This window comes from Rhincodon typus, chromosome 26 (genome assembly GCF_021869965.1).
Source record: "Rhincodon typus isolate 14 chromosome 26, sRhiTyp1.1, whole genome shotgun sequence".
NCBI lineage: Eukaryota > Metazoa > Chordata > Chondrichthyes > Orectolobiformes > Rhincodontidae > Rhincodon > Rhincodon typus.
The window spans coordinates 24,378,711-24,401,002 of record NC_063357.1 but is presented as its reverse complement, the minus strand read 5'-3'; the positions used below and the strand labels follow the sequence as shown (position 1 = coordinate 24,401,002).

The 22,292-nt window shown below is 41.9% G+C and overlaps 1 protein-coding gene across 1 annotated transcript in view; it reads right to left on the bottom strand.

Moving 5' to 3' along the window:
* The window catches only part of si:ch211-283g2.1 (sodium- and chloride-dependent GABA transporter 1), a 91,338-nt gene that overhangs the window by 8,068 nt on the left and 60,978 nt on the right, over positions 1-22,292 (bottom strand). The window contains exons 5-11 of the mRNA XM_048612364.1: positions 20,102-20,205; positions 17,344-17,468; positions 15,975-16,087; positions 13,354-13,494; positions 7,871-7,970; positions 5,268-5,365; positions 4,532-4,699 (exon numbers count right to left, since the gene is read on the bottom strand). Of these exons, the coding sequence (XP_048468321.1) occupies positions 4,532-4,699; positions 5,268-5,365; positions 7,871-7,970; positions 13,354-13,494; positions 15,975-16,087; positions 17,344-17,468; positions 20,102-20,205 (849 nt within the window). The remainder of the gene's footprint in view (positions 1-4,531; positions 4,700-5,267; positions 5,366-7,870; positions 7,971-13,353; positions 13,495-15,974; positions 16,088-17,343; positions 17,469-20,101; positions 20,206-22,292) is intronic.

Genomic DNA, 22,292 nt, shown 5'->3' with positions numbered 1-22,292 from the left:
GATTATCTAAAGCCAATTGTTATAAAAATCATATGGTTCACTAAATGTCCTTTAGGGAAGGAAATCTGCCATCCTTACCCAGCCGGCCTACATATCAATCCAGATCCATAGCAACGCGGGTTAACTTCCCTCTGGGCATTTAGGGATAGGCGATAAATGGTCAGTAGTGCCTCCACTCTGATTGTATACAGAAGTGCTGGTAGTTCGGAGCTGAGCTGCACATCTGGAGCCTTTCATTGTGGATGTAGCAGACATGGGGGAGAATGGGGTCTGACTTTGTGGGCAGGGCCCAGGAGATCCTGGTGGAGGTGGTAGTGTAGGGGATGGTTCCCCCAGGACCAGAAGAGGAGGCCATGACACCAGTCCCTGCCAGCCTGGTCTGAGGTTACCACCCAGCGTAGTCAGGTCTCCACGGTCTGGAGGAGGAGAAGCACCCAGAGATGTCAGAAGGTCAATGATGTTTTCCGCCTCACCAGGGTAAGTGTCACCATCTCTCCAACAGCTCACACCCATTGTATCGTTGCCACTGCACCCACCTTCCACCAAGGCTCGTGCTCTACCACTCTCACTATTGCATGCTGCATCTTCCCCTCACTCTTCTGGCTCCCACTCCACGAACCTTGCATGGCCTCCATGTTGCCTACTCACTCACTCAGGATAGCTCCTCACCTTTCCCCCACCTGCACCAGCACTAACAGCTGAGCCAGCCATTTTCAGCTCTGTCAATCACCCCCTTTGTCTCATTCCAGGAGCTAACAGTCCGCTATAGTGCTGAAGGAGCCAGGGTGGCTGGTGGCATGCCAGATATTTGGCTGCTCTCTCCCTACGAGGAGAGAATCGTGGCCTTGCAGGTGAAGACCAGGACCATTCCTGTGGGGAGGCCAAAACCTCCACTTTCCAGCAACTGAGAAATGGGCCTTGTTCATTGTTGTGTTACTCTCCCATTGCCACCACAGCAGGGCAGAGGTCCCACAAGATGCCTCCTTCACAAGCTCAGAGGTTGCACTAGGATAGCTGCCTCCACCAGCTCAGGTCCTCAGCTCATCGGTTGGCTCCATTAGCAGGTTGTGGTGAGCATGTCATTGCCACGTCTCCTCATCGGATTGAAGGGGAAACATCCCAGCTCATGGGCAAGGGAAGGACTGCCAGAAACCAGGCACCTGCCTGATTCCAGGCAAGAGGATGTGTCGGCCATTTAGGACATCATCAACATGAGCAAGCAGAAATAGAGGGGCGGGCATCGGGCAAGCTGACACAAAGGCTGCAGGATGGCAGTAACTAATGTGGTTGGGTACCTGCTGCCTCAGGCATGTGAGTGACTGGCATTCTCCATGGACAGGTTGGCACTGCCATGGAGAGCCAAGTTCAGCAGTCTCTGGATCTGCTGGACGTAGCGCCATTCCATTGCTCTCGTCATCGGTGCTCAACACCAATTGTAAGGCAATGGGGGATGAGGGGATGTCAGGTGTCCTGGCTTACTGCATGAGGCCCCTGACCTAAAGATATCTCCCTGCACTTGACTGCGGACTGCTTCCCTTAGACTTTGAGATATGGTCATTTTTCTTGCAGCACAAGCAGTGTACTTGTGCATATCTGACTGGCACATGGTGTCAAAGTGAGATAAACATGGCACAATGTCTTACATGTCCCCTTAACTGATCTCTGCCAATAACCAGGACAGACATCCTGGGTTGTGTCCCAGGTGGCTGGGTGAGAGAAAGGGAGCTGAGTACTGAGCTGAGATTAGGTAGTAATGAGCAATGATATCTATGAATAGGCCTCTTGCTACACAATGGCAACAATTCATCTCGATGTCAGGGACTCAGTTAGAAAATGTGACCTTTTGCCTTTCCACATCAAGATCTTCAGTCAACATCTCCCACAACTTTTCGCAAATTTCCCACCATAAACATATCATTCAGGGCCTCAGAAGATTCTGCCCAATCTCTTAGTGCAAATGCAAACTTAAAGAGATCAATCTTAGATCATGGAGACATAAGATGTTTCTAATTGCTGTTAAGATAGATTTAGGACCTATACATCCTGAATACTGTATTGGATTCTCACCGGCTACTCCAACCTTTCCCTTTCAGGCTGTGATTTTCAGGCATGGAGTTGGCTAATTTCAAAGTTAAAGCCCAGTGAGGAGCTGCTAAAGTTATATTCAACTTCAGCCAAATTACCCATTAGAGTTCTCAACCAACACCACGCTCCCGGCCCCACCCACAGGAAACAACAGACTAACAGCTACAGATGACACAGTGCTCTGTGTCTGAAATGCTTCATCAGTTTGCGCTATATTGAATCTTAATGACTACAAGTATGAGCTGATATATTTGACCTGACAGGTGCACAGAGTGTGAGAAATGTTAACTGCCCCCAACACCCCACCTCCCCCATATCTCACATGCAAGTGTGGTCTTTTTTTTAACTAATTCAAATCTATGTACTTACACAAAGTTAAAAGCAGGCTTTTGGACACTATTTAATCCAATTTTAAATGCCTATTTATTCAGAAGTGTGAGGCATTTGCTTGGATCAAGCTGGATCACATAAATGAATGCAATTGCACTGATGCCAATACGACTGACTTTGTCTTAATCCAGAGACCCAGACCTGTCAGCTACAGCTAGATGTGAAATCTGAAGAGGCCTTTCTAGATAAATGTAACATTTCCTTTCATGCAGGATGAAATTACTATGTTATACCTGTGGCATCAGCCAGCCCTGCCAGTGTATGGCTTAGGTAAGGGTTGATTGAGCGGGCTCACTGCCATTCTCCATTTTTTTACACGGTGTCTTACTCATATCTAATTATTAGTGGTAGACAAGAGACGACTGGTTACTATTTATTTTAAATATTTAATCTCCTTCTCAGTCCCCTGACCCCAGTCAATTTGGTCCCAGACATCTTCCTGCCTCCTGCCATTTTCTGCCATCTCCAATTACAGACAATCTAAACATTGCTCCTTGACATTCAATGGTGTTACCATCACTGAATCCCCCACTATTAACATCTTAGGGTTTATGTTGACCAGAAAATGAATTTGACTCACCAACTAAACAAAGTGGCTACAAGAGCAGGTCAGAGACTCGGAATACTGCAGTGAGTAGCTCATCTCCTAACTGCCCAGAGCCTGTCCCTCATCTACAGGGCACAAGTTAGGAGTATGATGGAATACTCCCCACTTGCCTGGATGAGTGTAGCTCCAATAACACTCCAGAAGCTTGACACCATCCAGGACAAAGCAGCACACTTAATTGGCACAATATCCACAAACATCCATTCCCTCCACCACCGAAGCTCAGTAGCAGCAGTGTGCGCTATGTACAAGATGCAATGCGGAAATTCACCAAAGATCCTTAGCTAGCACCTTCCAAACCCACGGCCACTTCCATCTAGAAGGGTAAGAATAGCAGATACATGGGAACACCACCACCTGCAAGTTCCCCTCCATAGCACACAGTATTCTGACTTGCAAATATTTTGCTTCACTGTTGCCAGGTCAAATCCTGGAAAATCCCTCCCTAAGGACATTGTGGGTCAACCCATAGCTTGTGGACTGCAGCGGTTAAAGAAGGCAGCTCACCACCACCTTCTCAAGGACAGCTAGGGATAGAAAAAAAGTGCTCTCCTAACCATTGATGCCTATGAGCCACAAGTGAGTAAAACAAAACTTCTCTCCTGCTTTGGAGATGAAGTAAATGAGTCTCACTTTAGGATATTAACAAGTCCAGGAGGAACCATTCCCAACCATGTATATGTGGGATGTGGCTGCTTTCCTCCAGAACTAGATCCTCCCTGTGTTTGATATGTATTCAGTACAGCTTCATCTTTTGTCTGAGCCTATTAAAAAATGTCAGACATAAGTAATTTCTTGCTCAGTTTAAATGCTTGAATTTATTTACACAGCTTGTAAAATGGCAGAGTGGGGAAAGCGATGCACTAAAACCTCAATTCCAAATCTGATTTGTGTATCTTGGTGGGGTGTCAGCTGCGGTCAACATTGTCTCCTGATGTGTGGTGAAGGAATGAGTGACACTAGGTAAAACTTATAAGATATAACAGTTTGCCAGAGAGTAGAAAATGGGATTGAGAACAATGTTCTCATCACTGTTGGCAAGGAAAAAGCTGCTACTAGGAGATAGTAAGATCTGCCGATGCTGGAGTCAGAGATAACACAGTGTGGAGTTGGAGGAACACAGCAGGCCAGGCATCATCGGAGGAGCAGGAAAGTTGATGTTTCTGTTCCCGACCCGAAACATCAACTTTCCTGCTCCTCTGATGCTACCTGGCTTGCTGTGTTCCTCCAGCTCCACACTGTGTTATCTAGAGCTGCTACTAACTGCCTCTGTGCACTATATCTATTGGCCCCTGCTGTCTAAGGCAATAGGTTACTTCTTATTATGGTTTGCTTGTGCGTATTAATGAGTAAGTTTGACAGAACTGGCTGGATATCACTGCTGGCTGCTCAAACTTCCATTTGATGAAGATGTATTGATGTTTACTCCACAGGATAAGGAGAATGTACCTCGTGGAATGAGCCTTTCAATGTGAGTAACGTATGGATGACTCCAACAGGGATCCAAATGAGCGAAGCGAAAGCAATGACCCAACCAAGACCTTGACCCCACTCTGGGTACTGGTAGGTGCCATAACGCACAGGCTCAAAGTCAATGATAACAAACACCATAATAATCTGAATAAGAGAAACAAAACAGAATATTCAAAACAGCCAAAGATAAATACATGTTTGTGTTCTATTAACAACAGTGGAAAGTCTGGGAGGGGGAGAAGGTAATTATGCACACTTGAATAGTCAATGAATGAGCAATACTTTTAAGTACTTATTATGGGCAGAATTCACTGAGGTAAATTGCCCTAATCGTACTGCTGCTGGATTCAGAGTCTGCTGGAATAACTAATGGATTCTTGAAGGGCAACACAGCATTTATACACAGAGCATCATTATTAAAGGGGATGGTAACTGTGCAGTTAAGTGCTATGAATCAATCCTTATAGCTGTCCTATCTATAAAGAAAATTGGTGCCTTTTTTCCCTTAATAAATATACATGAAAAAAAACCTTGTTGAGCATTGCAGTGAATACAAATTAAACTCAGTGTGAATTTAAACAGTTCAATGGAAAGCAAAGTTTTAACATATTATAACCTTCAATAAGTTTCGTAAACAAAGTCAAATTTGCCCAGGGCTCAGTGATTCACAGTAGTTTGTTTGAAAGAGGTGAGCTAGACGATGGATACATACAAGTATCAGTACAGGCGACAGCAGCCAACACACACGCAAGTAAATATTTGGCTTTTTTCCCAGCATTTCCTCAATGTTCTGTGACAATCGAGGGAGACCTTTAAAAAATAAAATGATCATTGTAAACTCTTGCTGAAACACTGAGTGGGGCAATAACTTATGTAACGTCTGAGATTTCGAAATCACAACGGCCTGCTAAAGTAAAGCTTCTTTGTATTTTTAACGTCAGTCACTCTTAAATGAGTCTGTTTCAATAAGGAGTAATGGCAAAACTAGTTTTTGACATTTTAGTAAGTGCAATAGATCCCCAAAGTGAGTGAGATTTTTGTCAGGTAAATTATACATTTTCCTCTTTACCATTTATCATAGAAAATCAGATTCAGTTCAGAAACAGGCGTGAATGCTTAAACAATAGATCAAGTGCAGAATCAAATTTTTGATTGAAAATGAACTGAATCAGGCCAATAGAGGATCCACATTTAGCTTGAGTTTTTATTTGGTTCTCTTATGGGATCTAGGTATCACTGGTTGGGCCAATATTTCTTGCCTATCCTAATTACCCTTGAGGAGGTGCTGCAGTCTATGTGGTGTGGGTACACCACAGGTCCATTGCTGATATGGAGGGAGTTCCAGGAATTTGATCCAGCGACGGTGATATATTTCTGAGTGAGGATGGTGAATGATTTGGAGGATTCTCACGTGTGGTGGTGTTCCCAGTTATCTGCTGCCCTTCTAGGTGGTGGAGCTTACAGGTTTAGAAAGTGCTGTTGAAACAAACTGGTGAGTTACTGCACCTTGTAAATGGTACACATTGCTGCCAATGTACATCAGTGGTGGAGGGTGTGTACGTTTAAGGTAGTGGAGGGTACTGATTAAGTGGGTTGCTTTGCCCTGGATGGTATTGAACTCCTGGAGGGCTGTTGGGGCAGCACTCATGCAGGCAAAAGGAGAGTATTCCATCACACTCCCAAATTGTGACTATTAGAAGGTGCACAGATTCTGGGGAGATAGGAGGTGGATTACTAGCTGCAGTATTCCTAGCTTCTGACCTACTCTTGTAGCCACAGCATTTATATGACTTGCCCGATTTAGCTGAAGCCTGAATAAGGTGCATCTATTGCTGCAATTAGACACTGACTGTTACACTAAAACAATAATAAGGCTTAGGAGCATGAGTAGGCTATGCAGCCCCTCAGTTTTTGAGGAGCTATAAAAGGTTCTGAACATTGTGCAATCATCAGCGAACACCCTCATGTCTGAACCTATGATGGAGTAGCTGAAGATGTCTGAGCTTATTTCTGTAAATGTTCGTTCACAGCGGCAATCATGTGAAAAGAGCCTAAGCAATTTCAGGTGATATATCTTTAAAAGGGTCAGGCTGGCAAAACTCTAGAGACTTGGGAATAGAAATCTAGGCTGATCCACCAAAGCAGCAGCAGAGGCAGGTCTGCATCCTCATAGTTACCAAAGTTCAAAGAGGCCGAGTCACTATTGGCCATTTCAGACTATTACTGAGAATTCCATTGCCTTGTTTCAAACAAAAAACAGCAGTGGAGTTACTCTGATTATTGTACCTGAAACCTATCCCTCAATTAAAGTCACAATAAATAAATTATCTGGCCACCATCACATATCTGTTTGTGGGAATTTGCTGTGAGCAAATTGGTTGTTGTGCTTCCTAGATTTTGACAAGAAAAACAGTTAATTAGTTGTAAAGTGTTTGGGGCATTCTGAAAATTTGGAATGTATTACATGAATGCAGGTCATCCTTTTCTTTATTTCAGACTGATTTGAAGTAAAGACTTGCAAAGTGAGTGAGGGCAAGCCCTGATAACATGTCCAGGTGCACAGAAAGCCTTGTACAGTTTCCTTAAATGGACCTGTGTGTCTCAACAGCGAATGTCAGCAGGCTATTGTCCATGTACAGCATTACTGCTGGGGTTGATGTGGTCTTTGTTTGGTGGCCATATATGCAAGTTTAATCTTGGCCAGGACTGAGAACTGCCTGGTGTAGATATTTTTGACTTACCTGCATAGGTATGCTATAACACACCTCTGGAACAGGTAGGACTTGAATCCAAGCCCGTACTGACTGGTGTATCCTTCCTTAAGCTAGCTGTGCACAGGTGCAGGAGGTGCCTCCCTGTATAACTCAGAGCGTCTGGACATGATCAAATTATTGCATCGGTGTTAGTTTCGCATGATGAGAGGAAGAGCATGGTGTTTTTGTGGGACTAATGTACCTGCTGACTTTCTGTGCCATTGTTGCTGTGAGAAACATTGTTCAAAACACGTCCTTCCATACCAGATTTTGATTAGTCTAAATGAATACTTGGCATTCCAATTAATTTTGATTTGTATTTGTCTGTTTAATGGATCTGGTGTGTCTTATGATGTGGGAGAAGCTCAGTGTTATTCACTTTTTTTTATTAAATGCAGCTAGGATTCTTTTAATTTGGAAAAAGTCACATTCAATATTTAATATATTGAAAGCTTAGTCCTACCTCTATTTATTTAATACAACCAATCATTTTAAAAAAGCTACAGATTTACTTAATTGACGTATTGAATTAAGTTAATTATAAGAAACACAGTAGACGTACCGTAAATACAGCAAACAGCAACAATCTCAAAAAAAGCCAAGAAAACAATGGATACTTGAGCAGTATAGTGGTCTAGGAGCTGGAAAACATATATTCCACCCTGTAATGACATTAGATTCAGACTGATGTTAAAGGTAAAGGCACTTACTGGTTCTGGAGATGCCTTCAGACTTGAAATGCTAACCCTGTTTCTCTCTCTCCACAGATGCAGTCAGACCTGCTGAGTATTTTCAGCACTTTCTGCCTCTATTTGAGATTTCCAGCATCTGTAGTATTTTATTTTAATTTTCAATGTTAAATTCCCAGTGTGGTTTTAAAATTATATCATCTCAGCTGTGGATAATGCAGATGAATCTGTAAGATTCAGTCTGCAGTTGGAACAGCACCAGCAGCAGGGGAGGAACAGACTGATCCTGGGGATGAAGTAGTGGGAGAGGGAGAGGGAGAAGGAGGGGAGGGACCCTGGGGGTGAATGGTGGAGAGAGAGAGAGAGAGAGAGATGGAGAGGAAGTGGAGTGACCCTGGGGTTAAATGGTGGAGAGAGAGATGGAGAGGTAGGGTAATGACCCTGGGGATGAATGGGAGAGAGGGAGAGGAGGGACACTGGGGGTAAATGGGGGAGGGGAGGGCGAGAGGGGTGACACTGAGGTGAATTGGGGAGGGGGAGAGGGAGCAGAGTGAATGTAGGAGGGGGAGGGAAGGAGAGTGAATGTGGGGGTGAATGGGGGAGGAGGAAAGGGAGCAGAGTGAATGTGGGGGTGAATGGGGGAGGAGAAGGGGGGCAGAGTGAATGTGGGGGTGAGTGAGGGAGGGGGAAGGGGAGCAGAGTGAATGTGGGGGTGAGCGGGGGAGGGGGAAGGGGAGTAGAGTGAATGTGGGGGTGAATGGGGGAGGGTGAAGGGGAGCAGAGTGAATGTGGGGGTGAGTGGGACATGAATCCAGGGACAGAGCTCCAGCAATGACATGACTATTCAAAAAAATGAGGTACGATTGGGTGCTTGGGGAACCAAGTCTAGAGACTGAGTGAGTCATATCCAGGGGGAGATGTAGTGTAAAGTCCTCATTTCTTGGTTTGTAGGAATAGAGAGTGAGAGTGAGAAATCTGATCAGGCGATGAGTGGGTAAGGTTGTGTAATCAGTTCCTGGACTATTGTTTCTTACTGATAAGGTTGACATGATGTGGAGATGCAGGTGTTGGACAAAGTCAGAAATCACGCGACAACAGGTTATAGTCCTTTAACTGACGAAGGAACTGCACTCCGAAAGCTGGTGACTTTAAATAAAGCTGTTGGACTATAACCTGATTTCATGTGACTTAGAATCCATACAGTGTGGAAACAGGCCCTGCGGCCCAACAAATCCACACTGACCCTCAGAGCATCCCACCCAGACCCATCCCGTATAACTTATCTAATTTTCACATTCCTGAACACTCTGGGCAATTTAGCGTGGCCAACCCACCTAACCTGCACATCTTTGGAATGTGGGAGGAAGCCGGAGCACCCGGAGGAAACCCATGCAGACACGGGGAGAATGCGCAAACTCCACACAGGCAGTCACCCAAGGGTGACGCTGTGAGGCAGCAATGCTAACCACTGAGTCACCGTGCCGCCCTAGTCTGTAACAGAAGATTCTGACGTTGATGAGGCTGATTTAGTTGATAAGGTTCGAAATGGCAGGTGAACAAGGCCCCATGGAATCCTCCTCCTGCAATATATGGCTCTTTCAGTTTCCATGGTGACCACATACACAGGAAGTGTGTTTAGCTGCAGCTCCCGATTTGCTTCATGAAGCTCCTGGAGCTGTGGACTCACTACGGAGCATTCATGAAGCTGGGAATGTCGTGGTTAGCACGTTTAGTGAGCTGGTCACACCACCAGTAAGGGCTACACAGACAGCGAAGAGGTGGGTGACCACCAGGAAGATGAGTAAGCATGGGCAGGCAGTGCAGGAGTCCCCTGTGGCCATTCCCTTCTCAAACAGGTATACTGTTTTGAATACTATTGGGTGTGGGGAATACCCTCTCAAAGGAAAGTAGCAGCTACAGCCAGATCAGTGACACCTACTGGCACTGTTGTACAGCAGGGAGGGTCACAGTGTAGATGAGCAGCAGTGATTGGGAACTCAACAGTAAGGGGCATAGATGGGAGGTTTTGTGGCTGCAAGTGAGATTCCAGGATAGTGCGTTGTCTCCCTGGTGCCAGAGTCAAGCATGTCTCTGACGGGGAACAAGATATTCTGAAAGGGAAGGCGGTGGTGGTGGGCGTGAGCAGCCAGAGGTTGTGGTCCATTTTGGTACCAGCAACAGAGGCAGAAAGAGAGATGAGGTCCTGCAAAGGAAGCTCATGGATTTAGGTATGAAGTTGGAAAGCAGGACCTCTAGGTTGTAATCTTGGGATTACTCCCTGTGCTACATGCCAGTGAGTTTAGAACTAGCAAGATCATCCAGATGAATGGGTGGCCAAAGAGCTGGTATAGAAGGGAGAGCTTCAGATATCTGGATCATTGGGGTCTCTTCCAGGGCGGAAGGGACCTGTACAAGAAGGTTTCACCTAAACTGGAGGGGCAGCAACATCCTGGCAGAGAGGTTTGCTAGTGTCACTCGGGAAAGTTTAAACTCATGTGGCAGGGGAGTGGGAACCAGAGCAGTAGGTCAGCATGTGGAGTGATTTAGGAGAAGGTCACTGTTAAGTCAAATCTAATAGGAAGAACAGGCAGGGCCTGGTTAATGAACACATCGAGTCTAGCGATCTGAAGCACATTTATTTTAGTGCAAGGAATATAACAGGTAGGGCAGATGAGCTTAGAGCCTAGATTAGTAAATGGGACACTAGATGTTATAGCCATTACAGAAACTTAGTTGAGAGAGGACAGGACTGGCAGTTCAGCTTTCTGAGATTTAGATATTTCAGGTATGATAGAGAAGGATGTAAAAGGGGTGGGGGAATTGTGTTACTGATTAAGGAGAATGTCACTACTGCACTAAGAGAGGACATCTTGGAGGGCTCATCCAGCGGACCATATGGGTAGAGCTCAGGAATAAGAAAGGTGCAATCACTGTTATGGTGTTATATTATAGACATCCCAAAAGCCAACAGGAGATGAAGGAACAGATATGTAAGCAGAGCATTGGAAGATATAAAAACAGGGTTATTGTGGATGGGTCATTTTAATTTCTCCAACATTGACTGGGACTCTCAGTGCCAGGAAGGTTTCTTGAAACAATATGTAGATAGTCCAACTAGGCAAAGTACTAGACCTTGTATTGGGGAATGAATCTAGCCAGGTGATCAAAGTTTCAGTGGGGAAGCATTTTGGGAACAGTGATCATAATTCTGTAAGCTTTAAGACAGTTATGGATCAGGATAAGACTGATCCTCTGGTGAAAATATTAAATGGGGGGGAAGGATAATTATATAAGAACTAGGCAAGAGCTGGAGAAATTAGATTGGGAGTGGCTGTTTGAGGGTAAATGCACATCTGACATGTAAGAATCTTTTAAAAGCCAGTTGATCAGAGTTTCAGGAGCAGCATGTTCCTCTGAGGATTTAGGATAAAGATGGCAAGATTTGGAAGTTCTGGAATGACATGAGATATTGAAAGTTTAGTCAAAAAGACAAAAAAGGAAGCATATTCAATGTTTAGGAGCCTAAAATCGGACAAAGACTGTGAGGAATGTAAAAGGAGCAGAAAAGAACTTCAACAACGAATTAGAAGGGCTAAAAGGGGTCACAGAATATTCTTCACAAGTAGCAGTAAGGAGACATTGTATTTGAATATTAGGAATGAGAGGGTAGCTAGGGAAAGGGTAGGTCAACTCAAGGACAAAGGAGGGAATTTATGTGCCAGAAGAAGTGGGTGAGGTCTTTAATAAGTACTTTGCATCTGTATTCAACAAGTAGAAGGATGTAGATGATGGTAAGATTAGGGAGGGGTATGTTGATATTGTACGGCAGGTCGATATTAAGAAGGAGGTGGTGTTGGATGACTTGAAAAACATTAAAGGAGAAAAGTCCCCAGGGCCTGATGAATCTATCCAAAGATACTGAGGAAGGCAAGACAGGAGATTGCTGGGATCTTGACAGAGATTTCTGCCTCCTCTTTAGCCACAGGTGAGGTCCCAGAAGACTGGAGAATAGTCGATGCGTTCCTTTGCTTAAGAAGGGTAACAGGGATAATCCAGAAAATTATGGGCCGGTGAGCCTTACATCAATGATAGGGAAACTATTGGGAATATTCTTAGGGACAGGATTTACTTGCATTTGGAAAAGAATAGATTTATTAGATAGACGGTCAGCATGGTTTTGTGAGAGGCAGGCCTTGTCTCTCAAATTTGATTGAGTATTTTTGAGGAAGTGACAAAGATGATTGATGAGGGTAGGGCAGTAGATATTGTCCACATGGACTTTAATAAAACATTTGACAAGGTAGGCTGGTCCAGACATTTAAGTCATTTGGGACACAGTGAATTGGTAAATTGGATACAAAATTGGCTTGGTCATAGAAGACAAAGGGTAATTGTGGAGGGGACAAGTGTGAAAAGATGCATTTTGGGAGGTCAAGTGCAAGAGGAAGGTACACAATAAATGGCAAGACCCTTACAAGCATTGATGTACAGAGAGATCTTGAGGTACAAGTCCATAGCTCCCTGAAAAGGTCAATATAAGTGGATAAGGTGGGAAAGAATAAATACGGCATGTTTGCCTTCATTGGTTGGAGCAGTGAATATAAAAGTTGGCAAGTCATGTTGCAGCTGTGTAAGACTTTAGCTAAGCCACATTTGGAGTACTGTGTGCAATTCTGGTCCACACTGTAAGAAGGATGTGGAGGCTTTGGAGAGGGTGTTAAAGAGGTTTACCAGGATGTTGCCCGGATTGCAATATTAGCTATACGGAAAGGTTGGACAAAACTTGAATTACTTTCACGAGAGCGTTGGAAGCTGAGGGACAACCTGATAAAAATATACTATGAGAGACATGGATAGTCAGAGTCTTTTTTTCTCTGGATGGAAATAGGGGCATAGGGTTAAGGTGCGAGGGGAAAAGTTTAAAGGAGATGTGTGAGGAAAGTGTTTTTTAATGGTGGCAGGTGCTTGAAACACACTGTCAGGGGAGTTAGTAGAAGTAGAGATGATAGCAATGTTTAAGACCACTTAGACAGACACATGAATGGGCAGAGAATAGAGGGATATAGACCGTGTGCAAGCACATGGGATTAGTTTAGAATGGCTTCATAGTCAGCGCAGACATGGAGGCCGAAGAGCCTGTTCTTGTGCTGTACTGTTTTATGTTCTATGTATTATGCAATACATCTAACTTATGTTTAAAGTCAAATAAAATTGATCCAAACTGGAAAATGCTGAAACAACATGAATAATGTGAGTAATAATGGTAGTTCAATTGTAATAAAGTACCCTCAGCTGATATTCAGATATTATGTAAGTTTGTACATCTATGCTTGATTGACATTTGTGAGAGATATACCTGTGTGACATTTGGAATTCCTAACATAAAGGCTACAACACAGACACCCAACACCACAAATTCTTTCCTTTTCAAATATTTCAGTAGCCAACCCTGATTGGCATCCAATAGACTTGTCACCATCACTTCAACCATTGCAAACTGTAAAATAAGAGAGAAATATAAGAAAAGTGTGAAGCAATTGCATACATTTATTTTAAATGAATTTTTGACTTCTTAGGGAACGTGTACACGCTCCTTAAATAAAATTCCAAACATATCACTCATTCAGTTAAATATTCAGTAAATTATAGAATATATAACCTCATTCTCAAAAAATAAAAGATGCAGAATCACTGTTTAAGATGTAAACACACACAGGATTCCAGCAATTTCTTATAAAGGGCCTGTTAACAAAGACAATCTATCCCTTGTCATTTTAGACGGTGAGCCAGCTGTATAGTTCCAGTATTTGTAAGTTATTAAAACATGCTGTCACTCTTCTGTGTGGTTTAGGTTTACTGCCTCAGTTTACTGCTATTGATCAGAGTTCTGCTGATTTTCTTTCTTGCTGTGCAGCTTTTCTTTTAAATGGTGTTTTTCTATCACACAGGCCACAACATGTAAACAACTTGAGCTAAAATAATTTACCTTAGATGAGAGAAGATTATGATGTCAAACTGGGGCATGTCATTTTGTGAATTTATTATTTGAATTAAATTGGCAACACAAGGATACTCAAGTCATATATAATTAAGTGCAAAGACAAAAAATGCACATTCTGGTTGTGCTTTTATTAAAAACTTGGAAGAATTAAAAACTAGTGGCTGGTACAATTAGCATCTGAATCAGGAAGTGAAAGGTCACTGGAAAAACTTTTGCTTGGGAACAAAAACCGCTCCAAAATAAAACTGAGTAAATTGAATGGTGGATATGACAGAAATTGTGTATTTTTAGTATTTATCACATTCACATTTATTGATTGCACAGATAATTTAGCAACCTGTTAAAATCCATCCTCATACAGTGTTGCACATGTTCTTAGCCTCCCTGGTATCAGAGATACGGTATAGAGAGTGTATCAGGGCATTCAACATGTGAACTGAAGGGTGTAGCTGAGGATATGAAAACACCCTAATTAATTATTATCTAACATTAAGAGAACATTTAATAAATTTAAGACCAACAGATCAAGATTGGTTTGGTACTTTATTTTGGCAGGGTTTTAAAATTTGACTCGCTAGTTATTTAAAATCCAGTTTACTCAGGAGACTCTCTTCAAATGTATGGTATAAAAGAATTGAATCAAAGCCAGTTAGAATTTTCTTAAAGAAGGCAGCCATACATTGGATGTTCCTTTGAGAATGGGAGACAGGAATCTAATGAGGAGACAATTTGAAAAACTCAAAAGATATGGATTATTATGCCTGAAACATCGCTATGCAGTTATCAGTCATTTTTAAAAATTTAAATCAATTCCTAGAATTAAACAAAAGATAACATCTTTCACAACTTTAGAATCTTCAGAATTTGCTTTGCTGTTGAGCAAGTACTTTTAAAGTTTAATCATTGTTGTTACAGAGCAGATTATTTGATCCTATGGTAAGCAATGAAATAAATTTCTAAATAATTGATTTTAATAGAGTCATAAACATTAGGCATCGCAATTGTAAAGCTTCCCTACACTCCTTCAATTGTCCTAGTGGGATTTTTTGAGACACCTGCAGGAATGGTCAGGGACTTGGGGCTTAACATCTGATCCATGTGGTAGTACCTCCATTAATGCATTGAAGTGGCACTTTAGATTATGTCCCACAGTGGAACTTGAATCTCTACCTTTCTGATCCAGAGGTACAAATGTTATTAAGATTAGTTGAACGGTTGAAAAATAGCCCAAGCACTATTCAATTGTGGCACAAGAGGACAGTTGAGGCTGGCTATACTTTGAATTTTTCTCCTGGCAATGGGATTCTCATTGAACACCCGAGTGATGGTCGCTATCTGCTTGCCATGAATCTTCAAGTTTGGGTGATTACTTCTCAAATGCTGGGTGAGCACAGACCTCAGAGTCAACAGTCCTAGAAAGAGCGGTGCATGATTACATTATAATCTTATTTTGGTTACTTGAGGGTTTGGTTAAAATATACGCTATTGTAAACATTCAATCACATCATGTTAGATTGCTTGTTCCTTTATGATTGATTCAATAAATTTGTTTCAGCTCTTGAGCTGAATGTGTGAACTGCTTGTGCCAGCTGAGCTGTCTCATTTATAATACAATCCATCAATCAAAAGTGAGCCACAATTTCATTTTGAGCTCAATTACAACTGTGGCTTCAGTAAATCAACCCTCTGTACTTAAATATATTTAAAGTAAGGATGCGTTTGAAAAATTACATGAAATTGTATGTCTCAGGGGAATTTTGGGTATCATCTATATGCCAGTATTACAGGTATTTTCTTCAGAACTTTTGACTGAATTAGAATGGTTCACAGTGCAGCTTTCTTTTTTAAGCAGTCATTGCATTTTTGGTTAAAAAAATAATAAAACAGAAAATAAACTTACACTTCCCTGCTACGCAGCATCTTTCCACAAATATCACCATAACATGACATTACCAAAATTTTACAATGACTCTTACCTCACTATCAAGCCCCAAAAACAGTAACATAATGAAAAACAGAACTGCCCACAGAGGAGAAACTGGCATCGTAACAAAGGCTTCTGGGTAAACCACAAACACCAATCCTGGGCCTACAAGAATAAGAATGATTTTAAGAGTTATAATATCACATGTTAGCAGTATAAAGAAGTGAATGCTTGCCTCAAAAATATGTTATCTTTTGCTGTAATTTTTATTTTGTCATTTGCTCCTTTTCTATCGAAAATCCTGATTTCTTTTCAACAATTTTTCAACAGCTATTTATCATAAGTGAAGCGGCTGCCAAACTACTTGATAGGAGAGATTTCTCAGAGAGGTCTATCCCTCTCTCCACCCACAAACCACATAAATACAAAAGGATTCGGAATCAATGACAAGAGTTAGTTGAATTTCTTCCTTCTTACTCATGGACACAGGGGCCAACTGTATTGAATTTCTACTGTTCCTTCTCTCAAGATCAACTCATTAGATAGAGACAACCAGTTTCAATTCAAACGCGGGATCCTTGAAGGTGATGACCATTTTGCTAGAAACACTGACACCATTGTTTTTAATGCTATCTATGCTGCAATATTCTCCTCTTAGAGAAACCATCATGCAGCATTACTTAACCCTACAAGCATGGTTGCTGAAAATATAAGAGATAGGATCACATTTACTTGATATAAATGTCTTTCTGCAATCAGGTTGAAGTACATCACAGGAATTCAGGGACTACATTTTCACTCGTGAGGTGAGAGACAGGAGTGGGAAATGCTTTATCAAGTCCCGACCACACTCTGGTGTGAAACAGAGGCTCACTCCGATTTTGAGCCTGGCTCATCTTTAATTGGCATGGAGATGTGTTCACTGTACAATGAAGGGCAACAGGCTGGCTCTCAAAGCTGGCTCTCCAGCTTCAGAAGAGCAGCTGTAGAATCTAAAAGTGCAACCGAGAGGCCACTTCAATGAGAATGCACCTTCATCAATATGTTTACAAGTTTCAATTAAAACCTAGAGAGAGCATCCAAGCCGCCACTGTGGTGAGGATGGGCTTGGAGAGCTATACAGCCTGCCTCTGAAGGATTTAAGGTTGTCCTTTTAATGGCTGGAAATGAGAGATCAACCAGAAAACTCTGCAAGTTTTATAAGGCTCGCAACGAGTCTAATTGGCTAGCCACCTGATGGGGTCAGGTGCCCATATTGGTCCTGAACACATTTTTTGAAAAATGGCCAGCATCAGGAACAATGACACATTGGCAATACTATCTTTTTGGGTTATGTCCACCTTAGGTCCTGAAATTACCCACAAATTCAGTCCCGATTCCTAATCATTGCAGCACCATTTTGCATCAATGCAATCACTTACCATCTACAGCAATATCATCGATAGGGATATTAATCATATGGGACATGTAGCCAAACGCAGAGAAAATGACAAATCCAGAAAAGATACTTGTGGCTGCATTAGTTAATGAGATGGCCAACGTATCTCTGTGAGGAAATTAAAACATAATTGCCAAATATTGATGTACAGCTGTGAGTAATTTGTTTACAAATTATTCAAGTGCTGAGTTGATTTATAAACAGATGAGTTTCCAATTCATAATAATTAACTCTTAGATTAAGTTCTGTTTAATGATTTTCCTAACCCAATGCCCAGGGAACATCTATTGTGAGGAGGATGCACAGGGCCCAGGAACACATATTCTGTTCAATGATTCAAAAATGTTCAATACAAATCTGTTCTATTAAACACAAGTCAGCCAGAAAGAACCGTCAGTGGCTTATGAGCATGGAATTAGATTAGAATAGAAAACCTAACGCTGCAGAGAATAGCAGTAAACCTGAGGATTGCAAACATTTTTAAAACTAGCAAAAACTGATAAAAATGTTGATTTAAAAAGTAAAAGTAAATTAACTGGGAAGCTAAGATTGTTGGGGGAGGTGGTGTAGTGGTAACATTACTGGGCTAATAATCCAGAACACTCCGATAATGTTCTGAGAACATGGGTTTGAATCCCACCAAGGCAAGTGGTTAAATTTGAGCTCAATAAAAGTATGGGATATAAAGTTAGTACAATGCCAAGCATGTAACCACTATTCATTGTCATTTTATATAAAAAAGATCCCTACCTAGTTCATTAATGCTATTGTGGGAAGGAAGTCTGCCATCTTTACCTGGTCTGGCTTACATGGTACTCCAGGCCCAGAAAATGTAATCGACTCTTAAAAGCTCTGGGTGAGTAGGGAAGGGGAATAAATGATGGCTTACCAAGCAATGCCCATATCCCATGAATGAATTTTTCAAAGAAAAAAATAGCTTTTACAAGTATTTGAAAAGATTGAGAGTAGCCAAACTTAATGTTTGTCCCTTTGAGACAGAAATGGGAGAGATTATCATGGGGAATTCAGAAATGTAGAACAAACATTTTCTGACTGTCTTCACAGTAGTAGACATCGCATATATTATATAAAAGAAAAAGGGGTTAACCAAGGGGCCTAAATAATCATTGTAAATGTTCTTCCCAGCTGATATCAACACAATTAGGCACATTGGCTATGATTTGATTCATACGTGTTTGGAATGCAGCTTGGACATTTTAAAATGCAAATGGTATAACAAATATTGCCATCTCTGACATTGATAGTAATTTCCAGCATCCCTTTGATGGATCAGTCATCATAAGGAATGAAGCACTGCCAATCCAATTGACACAATCCTCTAACTAAGAAATTGTGTATGAACCTCTTTCATTGCTGCATTTACTTTCCTGTGGTCTGTGCAGAATCTAGTCAGCCCATCTGGTTTAGGAACAAATGCCACCAGTGAACTCTAGCTGTAATTAATATTATAGTTACCTTTTCCTTCTTAACTGTTTCTGGAACTTCCACCTTCAATTCGTTTGCCAGTTCCATGATCTTAGCCTTCATTAAGTTTTGTAAATCAGTCAGGGATAATTCCTCCGTCTGCAGGATAGTTTTAAAGCTTCCAATACCATAATATTTTTACAATTATGAGAAACGCCTTGTATTTGTCCTTTAATCTTTTACCAATTAACCTTACTCCACTTCCAGACTCACCTTGTCCAGACTCAAAAATCCCATGTAAAGCCCCAAACTTTTGTCATGATTCTGATGAGAATTTAAGTCCCTCTATTCCACAAGTCATCACCATTGTGAAGTGTGACCAATTTAATCTTTGGCTAGACCATCATTTGTTGGCCATTCCTAATTATCCAGTCGGCAGTCACAAGTCAACCACATCCCTGTGGTTCTGGAGTCACATGTAGGCCAGATCAGGTACGGATGTGAGTTTCAATGCTTAAAAGATATTAATGAACGAGATGTGTTTTAATTGACAATGACAATGCTTTCATGGTCATAATTAGACTTTTCATTTCATATTTTTATTGAAATAAAATTCTATCATCTGTCACAACAGGATTTGAACCCAGGTCCTCAGAAACTACCTGGGTCTATGGATTAATAGTGTAGTGATTATGCCACTAGGCCATTGCTTTCCCTCCATTGCAATTTCATGTATTAAAAGTTTCTGAAAGTGAGCCTGCCTTGGAATAAAATTTCACTTTCATGACCTAGATGGCAATCTTGTGGGATTTATAGATTACACAGTGTGGAGCTGGAGGAGTACAGCAGGCCAGGCAGCATCAGAGGGGCAGGAAAGTTAACATTTCATTAACTTCAGAAGTGAAGAATGACCTATTCAAATGAACCGTTTCTGAAGAAGGGTCCCGACCCAAAACGTCAACTTTCCTGGCCTGCTGTGCTCCTCCAACTCCACACTGTGTCCTCTGACTCCAGCATTGGCAGTTCTTACTATCTCCACTATTCATAGAACCCACTTCATTTTTACTCTGTTGTAACATTGGATTGTTTTTAAATGCAGTTTCTATGGCTGTTCTGCACATTACAACCAAGTGAGAAAATCCCCATAGACATTCAGCTCCATGTATCCCAACACTGCAACTGCCAGTCCACCATTTATAAAACAAATATAAATTAATAATAAGGAAAGTTAACCAATGCAGTAATTTGGATTAGCTACACTGGTCAAGTTATGCTAATACTTAATTATATTTCAAGGCAAAAATAAACAAAACTACCTAAGAATATTGTTGTCAGGCTTGTTGTAACTTGACATGGAAATTAATGAGCCAAAGCCAATGCCAATGGAATTAAAGACCTGGACAGCAGCATAAACCCACACCTGAGAACAAAACAAAGGCAGTCAAAGTGAGCAAATGTCAATAACTGTAATGTGGAGAGTATCAGGCAAATAGCAGTGCAGCATTTCAGTGAGGTAATAGGGACAGAGATTTTATACCCTGATCGTCATCATACAACTGTGGTGGATTACTTGTAGTTACTTTGAATTAGCTGTAAGTCCAAAATGACCCTCTGCCTATCACCCCTTCTGCCTCCTCCATGTTTTCCTTCTTTGCCCTCAACATACAGAAGCTGGAAAACTGTTCTACAGGTGCCATTTGAAACCAACACCCAGCCTATGTATCCATCCTTTGAATTGAACTTTAGCTATGAGTCTATTATTTGAACTTGAAACTCCCCATAACTCCACTTTTACATAAACAGAATTTCAAATGGAGAATTATGGCTTACCCATAAACATCAGGTGCACTGCAAGATTTCTTTCCCCCCAAATCATACACTGGAATGCACTGTTCCAAAATTTAAATTTGAATTATTCCTTACTACACTGTAAATATAATAATAATAAATCATTGGAGAAGTAAATGGTATGGCATAAAATGAATAAAGATTTTAAAACCTTACATGAAAGTGGTATTGGAAGTTGATATCATATAAAATATCATTTGAAGACCTTAAGTGCACAGTCACCAACTACAACACACAGGGAAGGAATTGTTTGTGCAGAGTTTTGTTGAGAAACACTTACATAGGAACAGGAGTTTAGCCCCTTGAGCCTATTCCATCATTCAGCGAGATCATGGCTGATCTGTGGCCTAACTTCCATATACCTGCCTTTTTCCCACATCCTTTAATACCTTTGCTTAACTAAATTTATCTTTCAGCATTGTGTGCACTATGTGTCCTGTTGCTATAGGAAGTTCACTAACAGCAGAATGAAACAAATGGATTGACAATGCTATGGAATTACAGGACCTTTTTTCTGCCCTTTTATATATTCCGCATTGTGTGAGACCCAACCAGGTGGTAGTTCCAGTTGTGCAGACTGTACAGTCTCAATGAGGTGAGCTGTGAAATTGATTTTAAAACTATTTTAATTCTTTTGATATCTATCGCCTAACTCCAGTCTTTTGGAGGCCAATACACTGCTACTTATTTGATAAGCTGGATTCTGACACTCAGCTCCTGTTTTAGCCTCAGGAGCAGGAAGAGACAATTGGCGAGGAAAATCTCCTCTACTTAGGCTTTGGATGATTTGTAAGGGATGGATGAATGTTTAACCAGAGAGCTCCCAGAAGTAGCTGAGACCAAGTGCAATCTGGGGGCTATGAGAGGATGGGTATGGAATGTTGGGATCAGCTGGCCTCCTGCCAGTTACAGTAGTTTGATGGAATCTCACCACAGCTCATCATGGTGTAAGATCCATCCAGTAGATTTGTTGCTATCCTTGTCTTTCCTGGTAGGGATCTACAGAATCTGCTTGGTCTAATGTGGTAGAGGATAACCACTTAGTAGTCTAACGAGAAGAGACTCTTTCATTAAGTATGATGAAGTTTTTTTGCAAAATAACAACTATGTACAAGTTAGAGACAACAAGGTGCAGGGCTGGATGAACACAGCAGGCCAAGCAGCATCATAGGAGCAGAGAGGCTGACGTTTCGGGCCTAGACCCTTCATCAGAAAAGGGGGAGGGGAAGGGGGTTTTGAAATAAATAGGGATAGAGTGGGAGGCGGATAGAAGAGGGATAGAGGAGAGGATAGGTGGAGAGGAAACAAACAGGTTGAAGAGGCGGGGATGGAGCCAGTAAAGGTGAGTGTAGGTAGGGAGTTAGGAAGGGGATAGATCAGTCCAGGGAGGACGGACAGGTCAAGGGGGCGGGATGAGGTTGGTCGGTAGGAGATGGAGGTGCGGAGAGAGTTGCAGTGGGAGAGAGATCCCTTGAGGTTTGTCCTGAGGGAGGAGGGTAACTTCTTCAGGTTAGGCATCCTTAGAAGATGCTTCGCAGTGGGGTTAAAATTGAATCAGAGATAGTAGGAACTGCAGATGCTGGAGAATCCGAGACAACAAGGTGCAGGGCTGGATGAACACAGCAGGCCAAGCAGCATCATAGGAGCAGAGAGGCTGAC